Genomic DNA, 20,684 nt, shown 5'->3' with positions numbered 1-20,684 from the left:
CAAGATGCCGAGAAGCTGGGTGTACGACCTGGACGGCAAAGACTTAAAATCACTGGAGTGAACGGAGCAAGTGTTATGTGCCAAGCTGCAAAAGTTAATTTACGGCTCCTGGGCCAGAAGCGTATCTCATCTGCTCGCTTTGCAATTAAAGATCACAATGAAAATATCTTAGGTTTTGATGTTTTGAGAAGCCGAACCTGGCGTTGGTTTAGGATGTTGGAGAAAACCCGTACCTGGATTTTCTACCAGTGCTCGCTCACTATATTCACTTTGAGGAAAAGGAAAATCATGGGAATGGAAGTCAGAACATGAAGAGCTCGTCAGAACTCCAAGACAGCAATTAAAAGCGGATCAATCCCTAGGACCAGTACACACCCATGATCCTAGTACAGCAGAATGGGGTTTTGCAGAGCATGGTGCTTATTGTAACCTCTTCCAAAGTGGCCTGGACAGACCAAAAAGACCTACTAAATGATGCTGGAAGTGTGGGAACCCTACCGACAGATAAGACAAACCTGAACCTTGCTATTTCAGTTACACGTGGGAACGAGGCATATCCGAAAGATGGGTGGAGGTGGGAGACACTACACCAGAAGGAAATGAAGGTATCTCACAATTACAATAACATTCTTCAAATACTATCACTTCGAGCCACACCAGGGGAAGAAATAACGGTAGGGTACCGTGCAGTCAAGGGATCTACCCACAAAAAGCCTGAAATTTACCCACAGTATGGAGTATGGGCCCAAAAACAAAGAAAGGGAACAAATGGCAAACTATTGGTGTTGATGCATGTATTCTACGGGAACAACAGGGATTTAACAACCGGATGAAGGCAATACCATTAAGGCCCAAGACATTTGCCTTGATACTAGACAAAATGTTTGTCATTTTGAAATACATCCTGATGAAACCCCTGAAACTGTGCTTATATATGGTGGAAATGGATGTGTTTGCATGAGAACTCCTTGTGATTCTACATTTACAGACACCACTGCTGTGGAGACTTCTAACCACTCAAATATCTGCATTTGTAATTTTGCTAAGATTATGGGACGCTACTTCAACTATTCAGCTCCTGGTACAACCCATCATCGCTACAGTCAAGCTATACACGTCACCAAGATTCACCACCTACCCCCATTGGAATGAATCTTACATTAGTCCGAAAACTGTTACAACAGGATGACCTGAGCCAATTGCTAAACCGGATTCGAAACAACGGACCAAAAACTCTGGCGTGGGCATCTCCACAGCGACCGCCAGGGCTTTGTGATGGGGGCCCTCACCGTGCCCAGAGGCCATTGTGACGGGGGTCCCCGCGGTGCCAGTGGGGGTATTTAAGGCGCGAGAGCCCTGGGGTGCCCACTCCCAGGAGAGCACCTCCCTCAGGAGGCAGCATCTCCCCTGGGTGCCCATGGCAGGTCGGCGGCAGGTAATGCCGAAGATGCCCATGGATGAGGAGGCGAAGGAGCACGCCCAGCCCGCCCACGGGCTGCCGAGCCTGCAGAAGAGGCGCCAGGTGAGGGACGGGGCAGGACGGAGAGGCCGGGGGTGGGACGGGGCCGCACGGAGCTGCCTTGGTGCCGGGGCCGGGCTTGCCGGCACTGTGGGGGCCGCGGTGCCAGGGCAGCCGCCTCCATCCCGCGCCTCCTCCTCCTCCTCCTGCCTGCAGGTGGGCCGCAGGCAGCTACAGGCAGCGCCGCAGGGCAGCCAGAGCCGGGCCTCGTCCCTCCATGGGGACAGGCTGCCACGGCTCCCCTGCCCGGAGAGCTCGCAGACCGCCGGGAGCCGCCGCGCACAGGTAGGGAGCCCGAGGGAGACGGGGCTGAACATCTTCCCGAGCCCAGGAGCTGCCGACGGGCAGGCGGGAGGTGCAGGAGGGGACAGGCGTGCACGGCCCCCGTGGCAAGCTGAGCCCCCCGTGCTGTGCCCGGCAGGCAGCCCGGGCGTGCCGGGAGTGCTCCCGGGAGTCGCCGTGGGCCGCGGGGGGACCAGCCCTCTTCCCAGCCGGCTCTGGGAGCGGGCTGGCAGCCGCCTGCGGGGCCGAGCGCTGCCCTGGGGCTGGCAGGGCAGCCCGGCCGCAGGAGCTCCTCCAGCCGGGGTGCTGGGCCACAGTCACGCCGCCTCTCTCCTCGGCCTCTCTTGCAGACGGACAGCCTGGCGCACAGGGTGGCACTGCCCTGCAGCAGGGTGACGACGCGGGAGGAGACGGCCCGTCTGCCAGCCTTGCCGCCTCTCCCCAGGCAGGCAGCGGCACCCGCGCACGCACCCGCAGCTTGGCCACCAGGAGCTGCCAGAACCTGCGGCAAGCTGGTTTTTGTGCCAGCACCACCCCCCGCATCTTCTGCCAGGGGCAGGGAAAGGACCATCAGCACCGCAGCCAGCGGCCACCGACAGCTTGTGCCGTCTGCTGGGGGCATCCGCGGTGACCAGGGCACAGCCCTGAGGGTGAAAAGATGGACGCCGGCCCCGCACAAGCCTGCAGCCTGTGCTGCAGCTGTGAAGGACACAGCCCGATGCCTCGTGAGTGAGGCCCTGGACAAGGTTTTGACTGGGAGCCGGGGACCCGGCCAGCAGCCAACGGCACAGCGGGACCGGGCACAGGGCAAGGCTGTGGTGATGAGGGCAAGAATAAATGAGGCAAAGGCACTGGCTTCTCCTGCCTTCGCCGAGCAGGCCACAGCAACGCGGGCAGAGAGCCACGCTCCTGCCCCGCACAGCCCCACAGCCAGCGCCGCGGCTCTGGAGGACGCAGCCCGGTGCATTGTGGCTGAGGCCCTGGGCAGGGTTTCCACCGGGAGCCGGGCAGCCAGCCAGCGGCCGGTGGCACAGCGGGACGTGGCACTGTCCGTCCAGTTGGAGCCTGTGGAGGAGCTGGAGAGCAGCTGCCTGGCCCGCACCGGGCGCAGCCTGGCCCAGCCCAGGAAAGCCACCCTGCAGCAGCAGCAGGACGGCCGGGAGGAGGGCAAGGAGCAGCGTTTCTCCCTGACGCGGTCATGGCGGCTCAACGTTGGAGCCAGGCAGGTGAGTGCCAAGGACGGAATGGGGTGGCGAGGGACGGGACGGGACCGGGGGATGAGCCTCCCTCTGCCTGGGGCCAGCCCCTGCGCCGCACAGCTGCAGCCCCATCTCCTCCCGCATCCCTGTCCCAGCAGCCGCTGCTGGCAGGTCCCCGGCAGGCATTTGCCGGTGGGAGCCCGGCTACCTTGACAAATCCCCCTCTCTCCTCTCAGATAGAACCATAGAATCAGAGAATCGCTTAGGTTGGGAAAGACCTTTAAGACCATCAAGTCCAACTGTTAACCTAGCACTGCCAAGTCCACCACTAAACCATGGCCCCAAGCACCACCATGCTGACTGGGCCTGATCCCCTGGTTGTCCCGTACGTGCCGCGTGATGGCACTCAAGATGATCTGCTCCACAACCTTCCCCGGCACCCCGAGGCCAGACTGAGAGGCCTGTAGTTCCCTGATCCTCCTTCCGGCCCTTCTGGTAGATGGGTGTCACATTTGGTAACCTCCAGTCAAGCGGGTCCTCCCCGCTTAGCCAGGACTGCCGAGAAATGACGGCAAGTGGCTCGGTGAGCACTCCCGCCAGCTCCCTCAGTACCCTTGGGTGGATCCCATCCTGCCCCATAGACTTGTGTGTGTCCAAGTGGTGTAGCAGGTCACCAACCATTTCCCCTTGGATTATGGGGGCTTCATTCTGCTCCACGTCCCTGTCTTCCAGCTCAGCGGGCTGGGTACCCCGAGAGCAGTTGGTCTTACTATTAAAGACCGAGGCAAAGACGGCATTAAGTACCTCAGCCTTTTCCTCCTCCTTTGTCACTACCTTTCCCCCCGTGTCCCATACAGGACGGAGATTCTCTTTAGCTCTCCTTTTGTTGTTAATGTTTTATAGGAGGACCCAGGGGCCTTGGCCAAGGAGGAAGAGTTGGAAGAAGACAGCAACAAAGAACTGTCCCAAGGGGAAGACATCACCATCTCCGACATCTGGGTCAACGCCTCGGTCCCGGAGCTCTTCCAGGACCCTCACGCTGGTGCCCAGGCGGGGCCCGGCTGGCCCAGCAGCGCGGGCCCAGAGGCAGCAGGAGAGGCAGCCGGCGGCCTGCAGAGCGCGTCTCCTGCCCCGGCGGGGCTCCTGGACGCCGGGCCGGCAGCTTCTGGCCTGGCCGGAGCCCCTGAGGAAGAGGGGCACCGCGCGCCTCTGGCTCCCGCGGCACAAGAGGAGGCAAAGGCACCGGCTTCTCCTGCCTTCGCCGAGCAGGCCACAGCGGCGCAGGCGGAGAGCCAGGCACCTGCCCCGCACAGCCCCACAGCCAGCGCCGCGGCTCTGGAGGACGCAGCCCGGTGCATTGTGGCTGAGGCCCTGGGCAGGGTTTCCACCGGGAGCCGGGCAGCCAGCCAGCGGCCGGCGGCACAGCGGGACGTGGCACTGTCCGTCCAGATGGAGTCTCTGGAGGAGCTGGAGAGCAGCTGCCTGGCCCGCACCGGGCGCAGCCTGGCCCAGCCCAGGAAAGCCACCCTGCAGCAGCAGCAGGACGGCCGGGAGGAGGGCAAGGAGCAGCGTTTCTACCTGACGCGGTCATGGCGGCTCAACGTTGGAGCCAGGCAGGTGAGTGCCAAGGACGGAATGGGATGGCGAGGGACGGGACGGGACCGGGGGATGAGCCTCCCTCTGCCTGGGGCCAGCCCCTGCGCCGCACAGCTGCAGCCCCATCTCCTCCCGCATCCCTGTCCCAGCAGCCGCTGCTGGCAGGTCCCCGGCAGGCATTTGCCGGTGGGAGCCCGGCTACCTTGACAAATCCCCCTCTCTCCTCTCAGATAGAACCATAGAATCAGAGAATCGCTTAGGTTGGGAAAGACCTTTAAGACCATCAAGTCCAACTGTTAACCTAGCACTGCCAAGTCCACCACTAAACCATGGCCCCAAGCACCACCATGCTGACTGGGCCTGATCCCCTGCTTGTCCCGTATGTGCCGCGTGATGGCACTCAAGATGATCTGCTCCACAACCTTCCCCGGCACCCCGAGGCCAGACTGAGAGGGCTGTAGTTCCCCGATCCTCCTTCCGGCCCTTCTGGTAGATGGGTGTCACATTTGGTAACCTCCAGTCAAGCGGGACCTCCCCGCTTAGCCAGGACTGCCGAGAAATGACGGCAAGTGGCTCGGTGAGCACTCCCGCCAGCTCCCTCAGTACCCTTGGGTGGATCCCATCCTGCCCCATAGACTTGTGTGTGTCCAAGTGGTGTAGCAGGTCACCAACCATTTCCCCTTGGATTATGGGGGCTTCATTCTGCTCCACGTCCCTGTCTTCCAGCTCAGCGGGCTGGGTACCCCGAGAGCAGTTGGTCTTACTATTAAAGACCGAGGCAAAGACGGCATTAAGTACCTCAGCCTTTTCCTCCTCCTTTGTCACTACCTTTCCCCCCGTGTCCCATACAGGACGGAGATTCTCTTTAGCTCTCCTTTTGTTGTTAATGTTTTATAGGAGGACCCAGGGGCCTTGGCCAAGGAGGAAGAGTTGGAAGAAGACAGCGACAAAGAGCTGTCCCAAGGGGAAGACATCACCATCTCCGACATCTGGGTCAACCCATCGGTCCCGGAGCTCTTCCAGGACCCTCACGCTGGTCCCCAGGAGGGGCCCAGCAGCACGGGCCCAGAGGCAGCAGGAGAGGCAGCCGGCGGCCTGCAGAGCGCGTCTCCTGCCCCGGCGGGGCTCCTGGACGCCGGGCCGGCAGCTTCTGGCCTGGCCGGAGCCCCTGAGGAAGAGGGGCACCGCGCGCCTCTGGCTCCCGCGGCAGTAGAGGAGGCAAAGGCACCGGCTTCTCCTGCCTTCGCCGAGCAGGCCACAGCGGCGCAGGCGGAGAGCCAGGCACCTGCCCCGCACAGCCCCACAGCCAGCGCCGCGGCTCTGGAGGACGCAGCCTGGTGCATTGTGAGAGAGGTCGTGCGCAGGGCTGTGGCTGTGACCCAGGGACCCCGCCAGCAGCTGGCAGAACAGGACCTGACCCAAAGCACGCATGCGGCGACAGCAGCAGGAACACCTGCAGCCCCTCAGGACACCCAGTCTCCCTTGGCTGGAGAGCCTCAGGGAGAGGCCAGCCCAGCCCCTCTCGTCCCAGCGGCAGGCGAGGATGGAGAAAGCATGGCTTCTCCCATGTCTGGAGACCGTCGAGGAGAGGCCAGCGCAGCCACCGTCTCCTCGGCAGTGCACGAGGAAGAAGGGGCTTCTCCAGTGCTTGAAAACCCTGCGGCAGATGCTGGCACACCCCACCGTGCCCCAGCAGCGGACAGCGAAGGAGACGCAGCGGCTTCTCCCTTGGCTCGGGACCTTCAGCACCAGGTGAGCCAGGCGCGCATGGCCGGCACCGGGCGTCCCGAGGCGCCGGGGGCAGGCGCAGCGCCCAGGGTGTGTGCGGCAGGGAGATGCCTGGTGCTCTCCGTGTCATCGCGCTGACATCCCCTCCATCCCATGCCTGTGCTCTTGCTCTCCCCATGCAGGTGGCCCCCGAGCACAGAGGAGACGCACAGCCCTCCTCCGGCTGCAGGGACATGCCCGAGGATGACCCAGGTACGTCCCCGAGACAAGCACCGCCCCGGCAAGCGCAGGCCTGGCCCGGCCATCCCGGTGAGCGACACCCAGGCCAGGCGGGCAGCACTGCACGCACGGGGGCTGGCCGTGCCCCGGCCACCCCTCCCTGGGGAAAGCCCTCGGTGGTGGGGGGCAGGCAGGAGCGTGCCCGTCACCTACCCAGCCCCTCGCCTACAGCTCTCCTTCCCCCACAGGCATCGCCGCCCTCCCGCACCTCCCGGCTCAACGGCGACGGCCCTCCCTCTTCAGGAGGGCCCTCAGGGCTCTGCGCAGGGCTTTCCGCTGTACCTGCATCGCGGGACAGCAAGAGTAGCAGCGCCCCGCTGCCAGCGCCAGGCGCGTCCCCGCAGACAGCAGCTGCCCCTCAGCCTCCGCAGCGTCCAGAGGGAGCGGCACGTGGAGGCACGCGAGGGATGGTTCATGGACGGAGTCCCAGGCGTTCAGCTGCCCTGACGACATCGTGCTGCCAGCCCCGACTCGGCCGTGGACGCTTCCTGAGGCCAATAAAAGAGGACGCGTTTCCCCCAGTGTTCGTCTGTGTCTGGTCCATCTCAGCAGAAAGACGGGTGCAGGCAAAGCCCATTACGGCAGGCAGAGCTGCAGAGCCCCTGTGCTCCCTCTTCTCCAGGCCGAGCAGAGCCCGCGCCCTCGGCCTCTGCCCGAGCCTCGGGCGCTCCAGCTCCCGACCAGCCGGCGCCTCCATCCTGCCCGTGTCTGCCTGCGCCCCGGCAGCCCCAGCCCGCACCGGGTGCCCAGGCACGGCCTCCCCTGGGCCCAGCGGCGCAGAGGAAGCCCTTCTGGAGGATGGCTCTGGCAGTTGCGCAGATGGCCAGCAGTCTCCCCAGGTCAGCAGGCCCTTCCGGAGAGCAGAGCGTGGCTTCGCACTGGCCCGGCACGGCTCCCCCCAGCCTGGGATGCTCCCCAGCAGTGACGCAACCGTTCAGTTCCTGTACTGAAAGGGCCACTGCCGGCCCGAGCCGGAGTTCACCCGCTGCTCTGCTTGGCCGCCGGTCCCTTGTCTCTCTCTTCAGCCATGGTGGGGCGGATGCCCTTTCCATGGGGCAGGGAGATCCACGGCTTGTTGCCCTGCAGCAAGGGACAAGCAGTCACCTCTCAGCGTGAAACCCGCACGGGGCAGAGCTCTCCCTCTCGGGGGAAAGCAGCAGAAGCCAGCCCCTGCCCACGCTGGGCCTCGCACACACGCCCGTGGCTCTGGCCCAGCAGAAGCCCCGGAGGACGGTGCCGGAGGTGTGCAGGCCTCCACCTGCCTCTGGCGGCCACCTCCAGGAAGGGTGCGCTCCAGCCGGGGCCGGAACACCGCCCCTTTCCCCCCGGACAAAAGAGCCGTCGGGGGTGGCGAGAGAGCGGAGGCCGTGCGGGGGAGGGCGCTCGCACTCAGAGCAGCTGCCCGGGCCCGCCAGGGCCGAGCTCTGAGCGCCGCGCAGCCCCCAACCGCCCAAGGGTTAAAAAACCGCTCCGCGGCGGCCTCCGCCCGGGACTGCGGCTCGGGAGCCGCGCATGCGCGGTGGCGCCGCCCCGCTCCGCGCCGCCGCCCGCCCGTAGCCGCAGCGCCGCCCCGCGGTGCCTGCGCGCTGGTTCCGCCGCGCCCGTCGCTGCCTCCCGGTAAGGAAGCGCCGCGGCCCCCTCCCGCGCGCGGCGCCGGCGGGCGCTGGGCGCGCAAAGCGCGGAGCTGCAGCGCCGGCCCCGCACAGGGGCGCCGCGGGCCGCCGGGAGCCGGGCGGAGGGGCCGCGCCGTGGCGGCCCGTGCCTGGCGGGAGGTGTAGCCGAGCCGCCGGTCGCCATGCTGGCTCCCCGGAGCACGCCGGGAAGTGCAGTCTTCCGGCACCCGGCTGCCGGGCGGCCCGGCTGCGTTGGCCCGGGGCTGGCGGGAGGTGTCGTTGTTGCGGACTCGGCTGCCGGGCAGCCGCATGGCTCTCGGGCGCGCCCGGCGCGGCGGAGTCCTTGCTGCCGCCGCGGCGCCCGCGTAGTTTTGTGGCCGGTGTCGTGTGGTTTCCTGCGGGCTTCCAGCTGCTCCTTGAGCAGCGGTGGTGCTGCTGTGGGCAGGAGCTGCCGCGGCTGCAGCTGGAGCGAAGGGTAAAGGAGAGGCGATGCAACGCCCTCCGGCCGGCAGCTGCCTCCTGCTGCAGGCAGAGCCAGCCTGCCTCCCCGGGCGAGGAAGGCTCCCTCTTCGTAGCCCGCAGCGGGCCAGGCTGCCAGCACGGACCGCAGGGCCTGTGCGCGCCCCCGGCAGCGCGGTGCGGCCGCGCAGTGCAGGAGCGAGCGAGGCTCCTGCTCCGGGAAGCCTCGTCTCGGCAGAGCTGTGAGACCGCCCCGTGTGTGCTCCGGTGGAGGCGGCCGAGCGGCTGGAGTTACCGCGGCGGAAAGGGGGAGAGGGGGAGAAAGAAGCGGCTGGAGTCAAAGGCTGTCGAAGTCTGCTGGCAGCGCCGGGAGCGGGAGCTGCGGTGGGGGCGAGTCCCGGGCCCGCGGGTCCCGTCTGCCCGCTGGTGCGTCCTGGGCCCTCCCTGCCCCTCCGCCGTCCCCCTCTCTTTTCCAGGCCCTTGCGGGATTTTGTATTTCCCGCCCCCGTACCGCTCCTCTCGACTCTTGTGCCCGGCTCCCTCCCCCTCTTCTTTTCCCTTCTCGGTCTCTGTCCTGCAGCCCATCGCCGTGTCTCCCTGTTCCATCTCTTGTCCTGAGCTGCACCCGTCTTTTCCCCCCTCAATTTCTCTGGCTCCTTCCCTCACGTTCTCTGCCCCCCTGCGCCTGCACGTGCCGCGCCGTGCCCCTGCCTTCCCCTCTCTCCCCCCGTCTCTTTCTCTCTCTCTGCCTTTGCTTCGCTCGCTGTTGCTGGTTTTTTCATTCTGTGTCTCACCGTCCCGTCCTTCTTCCCGTTCATCTCTTGCTCTCTCTGACCCTCTGTGCTGCTCCCTGCCCCCTTTTTCCTGCTTTTTTCGTTCTCCGTCTCTCTGCAGGGCTCCTAATACCTCTCTTTTTTCCTCCGCCCCCCTGTGCTTCTCACGGTCTCTGTCTCTCTCTCTCATTATTATTCTTCTTGTCTGTCTCTCTGTCTTGCTGTCTGTCCTCTTGTTTCTTGCTATATCCCTTTGTCACGCTCCCTGCCCGTATTCATATTCCTCTCTGTCCTGGTGACCATCCCAGATTTTCTTCTCCATCTCCATCATGCTGCTGCCCTGATTTTTCTTTTTCTGCCCTGCTCCCTGTTGCTCTTTCCGTCTCTTCTCCTCTGTCCCTGCTGCTTTTTTCTCCATCTCTGTGCAGATCCCTGCCCCGTTTTTTCCTTGCTGTCCCTCCGCCCTGCTTCCTCTCGCTCTCTTTTCTGTCTTTCTGTCTCTGTCCCATTCCTTCTCCCATCCTTTCTAACTGTATCCCCCTGTCCAGCTAGCTGTCCCTTTTTTGCCTTCCTCTCTTCCTCAGTATTTTTTTCCTTCTCCATCTCTCTCCCACTGCTCATCACGGTTGGTTTTTCCCTCTAGTGCTGTCCTGCTCTCTGTCCCTTTTTTCTCTCTCTGTCATTCCGTCGTGCTCCCTGTGTCTATTTTTTAATTCCCCACCTCTGTCCTGCAGCCCATCACTATGTTTCCCTCTTCCATCCCTTTGTCCTGCTCCCTGTCCTTGTTTCTCTTTCCCCTTGCTCTGCCTCCCATCCTTTTTTCCTTTCTTGTTCCATCTCTCTGTCCTGCTTTCTATCCCCCCCACGCTGTTTTTCTGTCCTTCTCCTTGCCTTTCCCCCCGTTTCTCTGCCCTGTTCCCTCTTTGGTTTTTTTCTTCTCTGTCACCCTGTCCTGCTCCCTGTCACTGTTTTTTTCTCACTCCATTTCTGTCCTGCAGCCCGCTGCTGTTTTGTCCCTCTCCATCTCTCTCTCCTGCTGCCCATCGTAGGCTTTTTCCCCTCTGTCTCTGTCCCGCTCCCTGTCTCTTATTTTTGCCTGCCTTCCACTTTGTCCTGCCTCCCTCTCCCTCTTTTCTCTCTCTGTATCACCTTGTCTTGCTCCCTGTCCCTGTCTTTCTCTGACAATCTGTGTCCTGCTCCTTGTCCTCCTTTTCCCCCTCTCTCCCCCACCCTTCTTCCTGCCTTTCTTTTTTCTCTTCCTGTCCTTCTGCCCCGTCTGCCTCCTGCTTCTTTCTCCACCTCTGCCCAGCTCCCTGCCCCTTGTTTGCTCTCACTGTCCCTCTGTCCTGCTTCCTGTCCCCGTTTTTTCTGTCTTTATTTCTCTGTCCTGCTGCCTGTCCAGTCGCTTCTTGCTGTACCTCCCTGTCCAGCCGGCTCTCCCTTTTTTCCTTTCTCTCCTATTCTGTCCTGCTCCCTGGCCCTTTTTTCCCGTCCTCTGTCTCTGTCCTCTAGCCCACTGCTGGTTTTCTTTTCCTTCTTGGTCTCTTTGTACAGACCTGACCCTTTCTTTCTTTCTTTCTCAATCCCTTTGTCCCGTTCCCTGTCCTTTTTTCCTCTCTGTTTGTATGTCCTGCGCCCTGTCACCGTCTTTGTCCCTCTGTTTCTTCCTCTCCTCCCCCCGCCGCCATCTCTCTATCCCTCTGTCCTGCTCACCGACCCTACGTTTTCTTGCTCCATCTCTCTGCAGGGCTCCTCGTCCCTATTCTTCTTGATTTCTCTACCTCTCTGACCTTTTCTTTTGACCTTTCTCTCTCTCCCTGCTCCTCGGTCTTCTCCCTTGCCTTAGTTTTCTCTTTCGAGCCCTCTGTCCTGCTCCCCGTCACTGTATTTTCTTTCTCCAGCTCTCTGCCCCGCTACCCATCCCTCTCTTTCTTTCTCCATCCCGCTGTGCTGCTCCCCTTCCCTCCCTCCCTCTCTCCCTCCCTCTTTCTCTGTTGTTATCCTTGCGTCCCTCGTTGTCTCTCCACCCCTCTGTCCTGCTCCCCGTCCCTCATTTTCCTTTTCCATTTCTCTGTCCTGCTTTTGGTCCCTGTTTTTCCTCTGGCTCCATCTCCCTGTCATTCTCCCTGTTGCTCCTGCTTGCTCTCTGTCCCAGTGTCGTTCTCCCCATCCCTCTCCTTTTCTCCGTATCCCGTTTCCCTGCTCCCTGTGCCTCGCTTGTTTTCTCTGTCCCTCTCTCCTTCCTCCTGTCCCCCCGCCCCCCCGCCTCTGGCTTGCTGCTTGTCGCTGGTTTTTTCTTGCTTCCACTCTGTCTGGGTTCTGTCACTCTCTTTCTCTCTCTGTCCCTCTGTCCTTCCTCCAACCTGTGTTTTCCTCTTTCTATCCCCCTGCCCCTAATGCTTCTTTCTCCATCTTTCAGTCCTGCTCCCTGCCCCTTTTTTGGTCTCACTGTCCATCTGTCCTGCTTCCTCTCCCTGGTTATTCTGCCTTTATCCCTCTGTCCCGCTGCCCGTCTCCGTGTTTCTAGTTACATCCCCCTGCCCAGCCAGCCGTCCCTTTTCTCCTTTCTCTCTTCCCTCCTCTGGCCCTACTTTTTCTTGCTCCGTCTCTCTCCAGCAGCCCGTCATTGGTTTTTTTCATTTTCCGTCCCTTTGTCTTCATCTGCATCTGGTCCCGCCGTCCCCAGTCCCTCTGTCCTGTGCCTTGTCCTGCTTTTGCTCTCTGTGTCCCGTGCTCTATCCCCATCCTTTTCTCTCTTTCCCTCCTTCCTTTTCCCTCCGTCTTTTTCTCTGCATCCCTTGGTCCTGTTGCTCCTCGCTATTTTTTTTCCTTCCATTCCTCTGTCCTGCTCCCCGTCCCTTACTTCTCTGTCAGTCCCTCTGTCCTGTTGCCTATCATTATTTTTGCTGTCTGCATCCCACTGCCCTGCTTCCCCTTCATCCCTTTCGGCTCTATCCTCCTGTCCTGCTCCCCAGCAGCATTTTTGCTTTCTCCAGGTCTCTAACCTGCTCCCCCACCCCCTCTTTTTCTCTCTGTCATTCTTCCCACTTCCCTGGACCAACCTCTCTGTAATCTTGTGTCCCGCTCCCTGTGCCTCTCTGTTTATATCCCACTGTCCTGGTTCCCGTCTTTCTCTTTGCCTCTCTATCCCTCTGTCCCTGTCCTCGTCCCCGTTTTTTCTTTTTCCATCTCTCCGTCCTGCTGCCCATCTCTGTCCAGTTCCCTTTCTGCTATTTTTGCTCTCCTGGTTACTCTGCTTTTCTTCCTGTCTCTCTTTTTTTCCTTCTCTCTCTCCCCCTCTGTCCTGCTCTGTGTTCCCTCCCTCTCGCCCCCCAGTGCCCCGCTGTGTGTTACCCGTCCTTCTCACTGTTGATTTTTTCGTCTGGCTCTGTCCTCACTCCTGCTCCCTAGAAGTATTTTTGAATTCTCTGGACTTCTGTTCTTCTGCCCATCGCTAGTTTTTGTTCTCTATCTTTCTCTCCTGCTCCCCACCCTCCCTTTTCTCTCTCTGTCATTCTGTCCTCGTCCCTGTACCTCTGCTTTTCTGTATCCTTGCATCCCGCTCCCTCTCTCCCTCCTCTCTCTATCACATCTTGCTCCCCATCCCTCTCTTTTTCTTTCTACCCTTCTGATGTGTGTGTCCCCCAGCCCCGCCTTTTACGTGCCCCGGTCTTCCGACATCCTTCTGTCATTCTCCTTCTCTTGCTCTTCTTGCTCTTTTTCTCTCTCTCCTTCTATCCTGCTGTCTGTCACTCCCCCTCCATCCCTTTGTCCTGCTCCCGGTCCTTGTCAACCTCTCCCTTTGTTCTGCCTCCAGGCTTTGTTTTCTCCATCTCTGTCCTTTTCCCTGTACCGTTTTCTCTCTGCTCCTCAGTCCTTCTCCCTCGTCTCATTTTTCTCATTCTGCCATCCCTCTTTTCCCCTGGGACCCTCCGTGCTGTTCCCTTCCTTTTCTTTCTCCAATTATCCGTTCTCTTACCCGGCCCTCTCTCTCTCTTCCTCTGTCCTGCTCCCTGGCCCTGTTATTTATTGCTTCGCATCTCTGTCCCGCTCTCCGTCCCTGTTTTCTCTTGTGCTCCACCTCTCTGTCGTCCTCTCTGTTGCTCTCGTTGGCTCTCAATCCCAGCGTCCCGCTCCCCGTTCCTCTCTCTTTCGCAGTATCCCGCTCTCCGGCTCCCTGTCCCTCAGCTGTTTTCTGTATCCCTCTGTCCTTCCTCCTCTCTTCCCTTGTCCCTCTGGCCTGCTACCCATCACTGGTTTTTGCTTTCTTTCTCCATCTCTCTGCCTCGGTCCTGTCACTCTCCTCCTCTCTCTGTCGCTGATGTTTCTTTCTCCATCTCTGCCCTGCTCCCTGTCCCTTTTCTCTCATTCTCTCTGCCCTCCGTCCTCCCCCTAACTTCTTGTCCCTCTGTCTCCATACCACTGCCTGGCCCGTTGTTTCTCGCTACATCCCCCTGCCCGGCTCGCTCTCCCGTTATTCCCCTCTGTCCTGCTCCCTGGCCTTTTTCTGGGTGCTGGTGGAGAGGAAGCAGGAAGAGGCGCAGGAGATGGCTGCCTCTACCCCTGCGGGCACCTGCAGGCCTTCCCACCCCCTGGAGAAGGCGCCGGGTGCCTCCCCGGCTCGGCGAAACTCCTGCAGCCCTGCTCACCCCCTGCAGCTGCCCCCAGCTCCAGCACCTCCCCTGAAGCCTGTCCCGTAGCCACAGACTGCCCCCAAACCCTGTCCTCACGGCAGCAAGCTGGCCCTTGGACGTGCCGTGTTCTCCCTAAATGCAGGTGCCGCGAGCATCAGCTCGGGGAAGGAGCGGTGTCTCCAGCAGCGCCTGCAGAAGGAGGGGTTCCTGCCTGAGGAGAGCTGCAGTCGTCACTGTGGGTAACGGCTGCTTGTTCTTTCCCTCTCCCAGAGGCAGCGCTGAAGACGCGGTTGTTGGTTCCTCTCTAGGGACGCTGTTGACTGCATCTGCCTCCGGGTTGTGTGGGTCGCCTTTGGCCTCATTCTCCTCGCAGCGTGGGCGAAAAGGGACAGCTGGACGCGTACTGGCTGTGGGCAGGAGCTGCCGCAGCTGAAGCTGGAGAGGCCAGAAGAAGGTAAAGCAGCTGGAGAGTCAAATAAAGGGGGTCCGGCCGGCAGCTGCCTCCAGCTGCAGAGAGGAGGCAGCCTGCCTCCACGGGTGGGGAAGGATCTCTCTTAGCGTGGTCCTCGGCAGATCCGATCCCCTTCCTGCGCCTGCATTCCGTTACCTAATCTACTGATAGTTACATTCCTCAGCCTGTTTTTTCCCTAATCTACTATCACTTCAGAGACTCTAAAACTACAATTGCTCTTTAGCAGCCTTATACTATGGCTAACAAATCCTCAGTGCTTGGAATGTTCACAGGATGACCGTTATTCAATAAAAATCCCTCCACAAATTCCCCTTTTTGTTTTTGAACAATCCAAGCCTGATTTACTACTTTCGATACAGCCTTTTTATACAACTAAAAGCAATACAAAAGCATACACACAATATTAACATGATAATCAATATACACAAGCCTTCTTTTATCAAAGCTATCAGCCATTGCGGCAACTCTCTAAAAATATTCATGAGCCATTCATCTAAAATGCCATGATTTTGTGGTATCATGCTTACATGGTTTTTTAACCATTGTAACTGTTTATGTGTAGAGTCACCATGATCGGATAGGTTCATGCAACACATAAACTCTTCTACCCAGAAACCAGGCACACCAAACAGGTTCTGAAAGGCTCAGTTGCCGTAGCAAGAAACAAAACAAAACGCAGATTGATCTGTTTTGTTTGCCCAGGTAACCCCTTCTTGTGAGAGTGCAGGCTTCACCGCTCGGCTAGGCACCCATATTGGTCCCTTATCTGTGGAAACACACATGTATCCCCTCCCATTAAATATTACCGAAACTGGGCCCAGCCACGTGCCAGTGATTGGGTCTCGATACATTACTTTTCGTTTTGGAAGCGCTGTATGAGAGTTAAACTTAAGGTTTTGGTGATGTGTTATAATCGATGGCTCTTCTCTGTCTCCCATCAGACACAAATAATTTAGGGTAAATAGGACTTTATGCAGTCTCATCTGCGGGTCCTTTTCTTCCTCCTTTTGCTTTGTTAGGTAGTCCTTCAATACCTGATGCGTGCGTTCTACAAGGCTCTGCCCCCATCTCATCAGAAAGGTTCTCAACTTCTGACTGGTGTAAGCAGGGCCATTGTCTGTTTTCAGTTGTTCTGGCACACCCAATACCGCGAAGCAAGCAAGGAGGTGCTTACACACATGATGAGCCTTCTCACCCGATAAAGCCGTGGCCCATATTACTTTAGAAAAGGTATCTATGGTGACATGCACATATTTGAGCTGCCCAAACTCAGCGATATGAGTTACATCAGTCTGCCAGAGCTCTAAAGCCTTGAGACCTTTTGGATTAACGCCCAGCCCTATTCCAGGTCCATGATTTCCACACTTGGGACAGGCCTGTATGATAGAGCGAGCTTCGTTTTCTGATAACCCATATTGCCTTCTTAAACCCTTTGAGTTTTGATGAAATATTTCATGACCCTGCCTAGCTTGTAAAAATTTATCTACAGGTGGTACATGACACGCTGGACTGACAAGATTGTCCGCTATCTGATTGCCTTGTCCTAAACCCAACTCCCATTGATGGCTACAGATATGAATGACACAACACGGAGCCGCTCGCTGAGAGATGGTCGATCTTAATTGAATAAATAGTTTCCCTAGCTGAGGATTATTTGTTTCCCTAATCAGTGCGTCTTGAATTCTTGGTATAAGCCCAGCTACATATACAGAATCAGTCACCACATTCAAAGGATGATCAGGCCAGTTCCCTAACGCCCATACCACCGCCATTAATTCTAAAGTCTGTAAGGTATCTCCAGCTTGCCCTTGCAAAATCTTTTTGCACCATTGATCTGTTTCCCACCATACGCACGCAGCTTGTCTAGAGCGTTTTCCCGCATCTGTGTATACCGTCAACCCCTCGAGTATCGGGCTAACAATCACTTTAGGTTTTTCTAGCCACTGATTTCGTTTTAGAATCTGCCACAATTTCCCTTGAGGTTGCTCAGAGTGCACCTTTCCGCTAAATCCTAACAGAGATTCTTGAATGGCCAGCATGTGGCGTATCCACCACTCTAAATCTACAGCGTTAACAGGAATACTGATGTCTGCTGGTTCCTGTCCTGTCAGCTCTATAATTTGCGTTCTCCCTTTTCGGATTAATTCCCCTACGGCTTCAGGACGAGTTTGTATACTGAAACGTGGTTGTACCCGTAAGAAAACCCATTCCAAAATTTGAAAAAGGGAGGAATTTGGCAAGTTATCATTACTCTTGTTGTCAATGGCAGTCACGGAATTCATTCCCTGTTGTCCCTTCATCTCCCCCTTCTTGTTTTGCCATTGACATATAACGGCAAAAGGTGATTCTTCGGTGTTACAGATAAGCAAAGAAAGTGGCAGGTCAAGGATTCTTCTTGCAGTCCAGGCTATAGTAAGTTTGTTTATAATATGCTGTAAGGCTGCGTTTTGCTTGTCCTTCCAGTGACTCAAAATACAACCTAAGAGGCTCTTTGTCACAATGCGTCCACTCTGTTGACCCCCCATCCTGCTTGCCTACACAAAGAGTAGTTAAAATTAGATTTAAAATCACTAAAATTTTACAGATATCCTCTGATTGAACCAAATATACTTCACACGTACAATGCAGACACTCAGTCACACAAACGGGCCCGTTACACTTCTCCCTCACACCACAAACTGTACCAATTAGAATAATAATCAAGCTCACATAGAGCATAAATCGTTAACCGTAAACCGTTTGCCACAAGTCCACACAGATCAGTTTAAACCATAATACACGGTACCGGATTTTACAACAGATGACCATAATTATGGCAATGCCCCATACAACTCCTATCACTACAGTTAGGTGACCCCAAGGGCAATCGCTCTTCAGTCATGGGCCACTGGTCGACCCAAACAGGGTCATTAGCGAGCCATGTTATGTTGGATGCAACCCCCCACCGTCCGTCCACAATAGCATCCCGAACAACTCCGCTCATCGGCCGGGATGGGCAGCTGCGGTAGGCCCGGAGAAACAGGGTGGCAAGTTGTCTCTCCAACCGGCGGTTGACCAAGGTTCTCCTTTTTGCTGAGTCTGTGTAGTTAATTCCTTCAGTTGTTGCACCACCTCTTTTAAAGCTGATTAATGCTTTCTGTCGAATTTTCCTCTTTTCCGCTGGATGGCGGTGCGGCAGCGCCGGAGGGATCACTGGCGCGTGGCAAGGGGGGTGGAGGGGAGGGGCGGTGGGAGGAGGGCGGCACGTTTCCCGCCTGGAGGTGGGGGGGTGGAGCTGGCCGCTCCTCCCCCTTCATGCCCGGCGGCTGCTCTTCGGCTTTCGCCTCGCACTGCTGCTGGGCTTTAGCCCCGGCAACTGCCGGCTGCTGTGGCGCAGATGATGTTGTCGGGCCAGATGGCGAACGTAGACTGTCGGGCGCCTTTAAATCCTGCTCAACTCTATCGCGCAATTCGGCAACAGCCTTACAGGTGGACCCCGTCATACCCTTCACAGCAGGCAGCCCAAAAAATCGCGCGATCGGTCCCGCCTTGGATTCCATGCTCTGGGACTGTTCCGGCATGGGGTCCGGAGCCAGCATCTGAGCAGCCGCACACGCCACCTCCCGTTCAGCTTTCAGAGCTCTTGAAGTGTCCAGTACGTCTCCCCACAAGTCTGACACAGACTTAATGTCCTCCTCCAATTTTTTATCGCCTCCAGGAAGCTGCTGCCACATTAGTTCTCCCAGCTCCCGCCATTCCGGCACAGAAAACAACGTGTGAGTGTCCTTAAAATGTCCCAAACGTTGTCCTAACTTAATTAGCTTGATAAGCTGTTTCACCGTTGTCTCGATCCCTCTCTCAGAGCTGCGAGCAACGCAGCTGCTGCCTCACTCTCCATGACAGCAGCGCACCCTCTGGGAGGCAGTTGGCCACTCTGCACCGATATCTATTCTAGTTAAGCGACAGAATAGTACAACTCCCAGTCGCTGGTTTCCCACTCCCCTTCTCTCGCTGCGCTTACCGCAGTCTCGAAGAATTGTAGTCTCTGCTACCAGACCTCTGGGCTACGAGCCCAGCATGTTTCCGCATCCTCTGCTACCAGATGTCGGAGTGACCCGGGGTCGGAATAGGAGCGCGTTCCCGGAGTAATGAGGAGTCCCAATGTGGGTATGGTCATTCTCCTTTATTTCAAAATATTGTGCTGCTTTTATAAGCTAGCCACACTAACACGCGCACCTACGAATCTTCTACTGGTTTACAGTCAGCAAGCACACGGATCTTAACATACACAGATTGGTCAAAAGCAGGTGTCCACGCGAACGCTTCCTGCGCCTGCATTCCGTTACCTAATCTACTGATAGTTACATTCCTCAGCCTGTTTTTTCCCTACTCTACTATCACTTCAGAGACTCTAAAACTACAATTGCTCTTTAGCAGCCTTATACTCTTGCTAACAAATCCTCAGTGCTTGGAATGTTCACAGGATGACCGTTATTCAATAAAAATCCCTCCACAGTACACAAGATGGGAGGGAACATAATCAGGACAGCCAGCCCAGCTGGCCAACGGGGTATTCCATACCATGTGACGTCATGTTCAGTATATGAACGGTAGGCGTGATCCAGGAAGTACCGATCGCTACTTGGTTATCGGTCAGCGCGGGTGGTGAGCAATTGCATTGTGCATCACTCATTTTGTATATTCTATCATTATATATTATCATTATTTTCCCTTTTCTGTTCTATTAAACTGTCTTTATGTCAACCCACGAGTTTTTCTCACTCTTACCCTTCCGATTCTCTCCCCGTCCCACTGGGGGTGGGGGGAGTGAGTGAGCGGCTGCGTGGTATTTGGCTACCTGCCAGGTTAAACCACGACAGTCGCCCAGCGCAGGCAGGGAGAGGGCACGGGGTGAGGGGCTGGGACAGGATCTGGGGGTCTCCCCCAGCACTCACCACATCTCCAGGGTCGGCGTGGGCTTCTCCACTCCTCCCGCCGCCGGCGGAGAAGCTGCCGAGGGAGGAGACGGAGTGAGCGGCCGGCCGCTCCCAGCACAGCCCCGGGTCAGGGCTGCACTGCCGTGGGGTGTCGGCCGTTCGCAGGGCGCTCGGTGCCCGGGACACTCACCGCTCTGCTCCTGGGAACGGGTTCTCGCCGCCCTCGTCCAACGCTTTGACTTCTTCCACCTCCTCCGCAGGACACCCAGGAGCTGGGGGAGACAGGAGCAGCTCCCAGCCCCACGCCACAGACCCCCACGCCACCCCACCCCACCCTACACCATGCCGTGCCATGCCGTGCCATGCCACGCCACGCCTCCCCACTCCATCCCGTGCCATGCCGCGGTGCAGTGCGGTGCAGCGGTCACCTACCCGGAGCCGCTTGGCCTGCAGCATGGCAGAGACCAAGAAGAGCTGCAGCACCAGCATCGTGAATCGGAGCAGCTCAGCCGGGGTGGGGCTGTTGGACCACCCCATGGCACCAGCTCCGGTGAGGCCGCGGCACTCCGAGACACCAGCACAGGCCCGCGGTGCGGATCCCAGTGACCTCCTGGGTCCCCAGAGACGGGACCCCCAGCACTGCTGGTGTGGCAGAGGCTGAGGCTGCAGTCTGCCGAGACGATGCCAGACTGCGGTGCCCACCGCCCACTGCCTGCTCCTGCGGGGCCCCGCATCCCCTTTATAGTACGGCAGGCAGGCAGGGCCCCCTTTGTGACACCGTGGGGCAGGCAGGGCCCCCCTTTGTGACACCGTGGGGCAGGCAGGGCCCCCTTTGTGACACCGTGGGGCAGGCAGGGCCCCCCTTTGTGACACCGTGGAGCAGGCAGGGCCCCCTTTGTGACACCGCGGGGCAGGCAGGGCCCCCCTTTGTGACACCGTGGGGCAGGCAGGGCCCGCTTTGTGCCAGCACGGGGCAGGCAGGGCCCCCCTTTGTGACACCGTGGGGCAGGCAGGGCCCCCCTTGTGACACCCGGCATCCCCCCGCGCCTTTACCTGGCCAGTACGGGCAGATGCGAGGGGCACAGGAGGGGCTGGGACGTCCCCCTGGAAATCAGGGATGGAAGCCCACGGTCTGCAGGACAGGGGACCCTGGGGGGGCTTCAGAGGGGGGAGAAGGAGGAGGAGAAGGAGGAGCAGAAGGACAAGGAGAAGGA

The 20,684-nt window shown here is 58.6% G+C and overlaps 1 protein-coding gene and 1 long non-coding RNA gene across 2 annotated transcripts; both read left to right on the top strand.

Annotated features, from left to right (window-relative positions):
* The first annotated feature begins 1,127 nt into the window (after positions 1–1,127).
* LOC142079773 (uncharacterized) lies at positions 1,128–5,974 on the top strand. Its single transcript, XM_075144552.1, has 8 exons — positions 1,128–1,522; positions 1,676–1,804; positions 2,152–2,868; positions 2,944–3,027; positions 3,904–4,050; positions 4,534–4,617; positions 5,494–5,632; positions 5,961–5,974. The coding sequence occupies exons 1-8, from the start codon at positions 1,418–1,420 to the stop codon at positions 5,972–5,974; spliced, it is 1,419 nt and encodes a 472-aa protein (XP_075000653.1). The 5' UTR covers positions 1,128–1,417.
* A 294-nt stretch (positions 5,975–6,268) lies between these two features.
* On the top strand, positions 6,269–7,220 carry LOC142078181 (uncharacterized). Its single transcript, XR_012672148.1, has 3 exons — positions 6,269–6,348; positions 6,507–6,576; positions 6,792–7,220. It is a non-coding gene; the product is annotated as an uncharacterized LOC142078181 (long non-coding RNA).
* The last annotated feature ends 13,464 nt before the right edge of the window (positions 7,221–20,684 follow it).

This window comes from Calonectris borealis, chromosome 1, assembly GCF_964195595.1.
Source record: "Calonectris borealis chromosome 1, bCalBor7.hap1.2, whole genome shotgun sequence".
Taxonomy (NCBI): Eukaryota; Metazoa; Chordata; class Aves; order Procellariiformes; family Procellariidae; genus Calonectris; species Calonectris borealis.
This window is presented reverse-complemented; position numbering and strand designations above follow the sequence as displayed.

Coding starts and splice junctions, on each gene's coding strand:
- LOC142079773 (XM_075144552.1), top strand. CDS start 1,418: ATGGCAGGTCGGCGGCAGGTAATGCCGAAGATGCCCATGGATGAGGAG. Junction 1,523..1,675: donor GCCTGCAGAAGAGGCGCCAG/GTGAGGGACGGG, acceptor TCCTGCCTGCAG/GTGGGCCGCAGGCAGCTACA. Junction 4,618..5,493: donor TCAACGTTGGAGCCAGGCAG/GTGAGTGCCAAG, acceptor AATGTTTTATAG/GAGGACCCAGGGGCCTTGGC.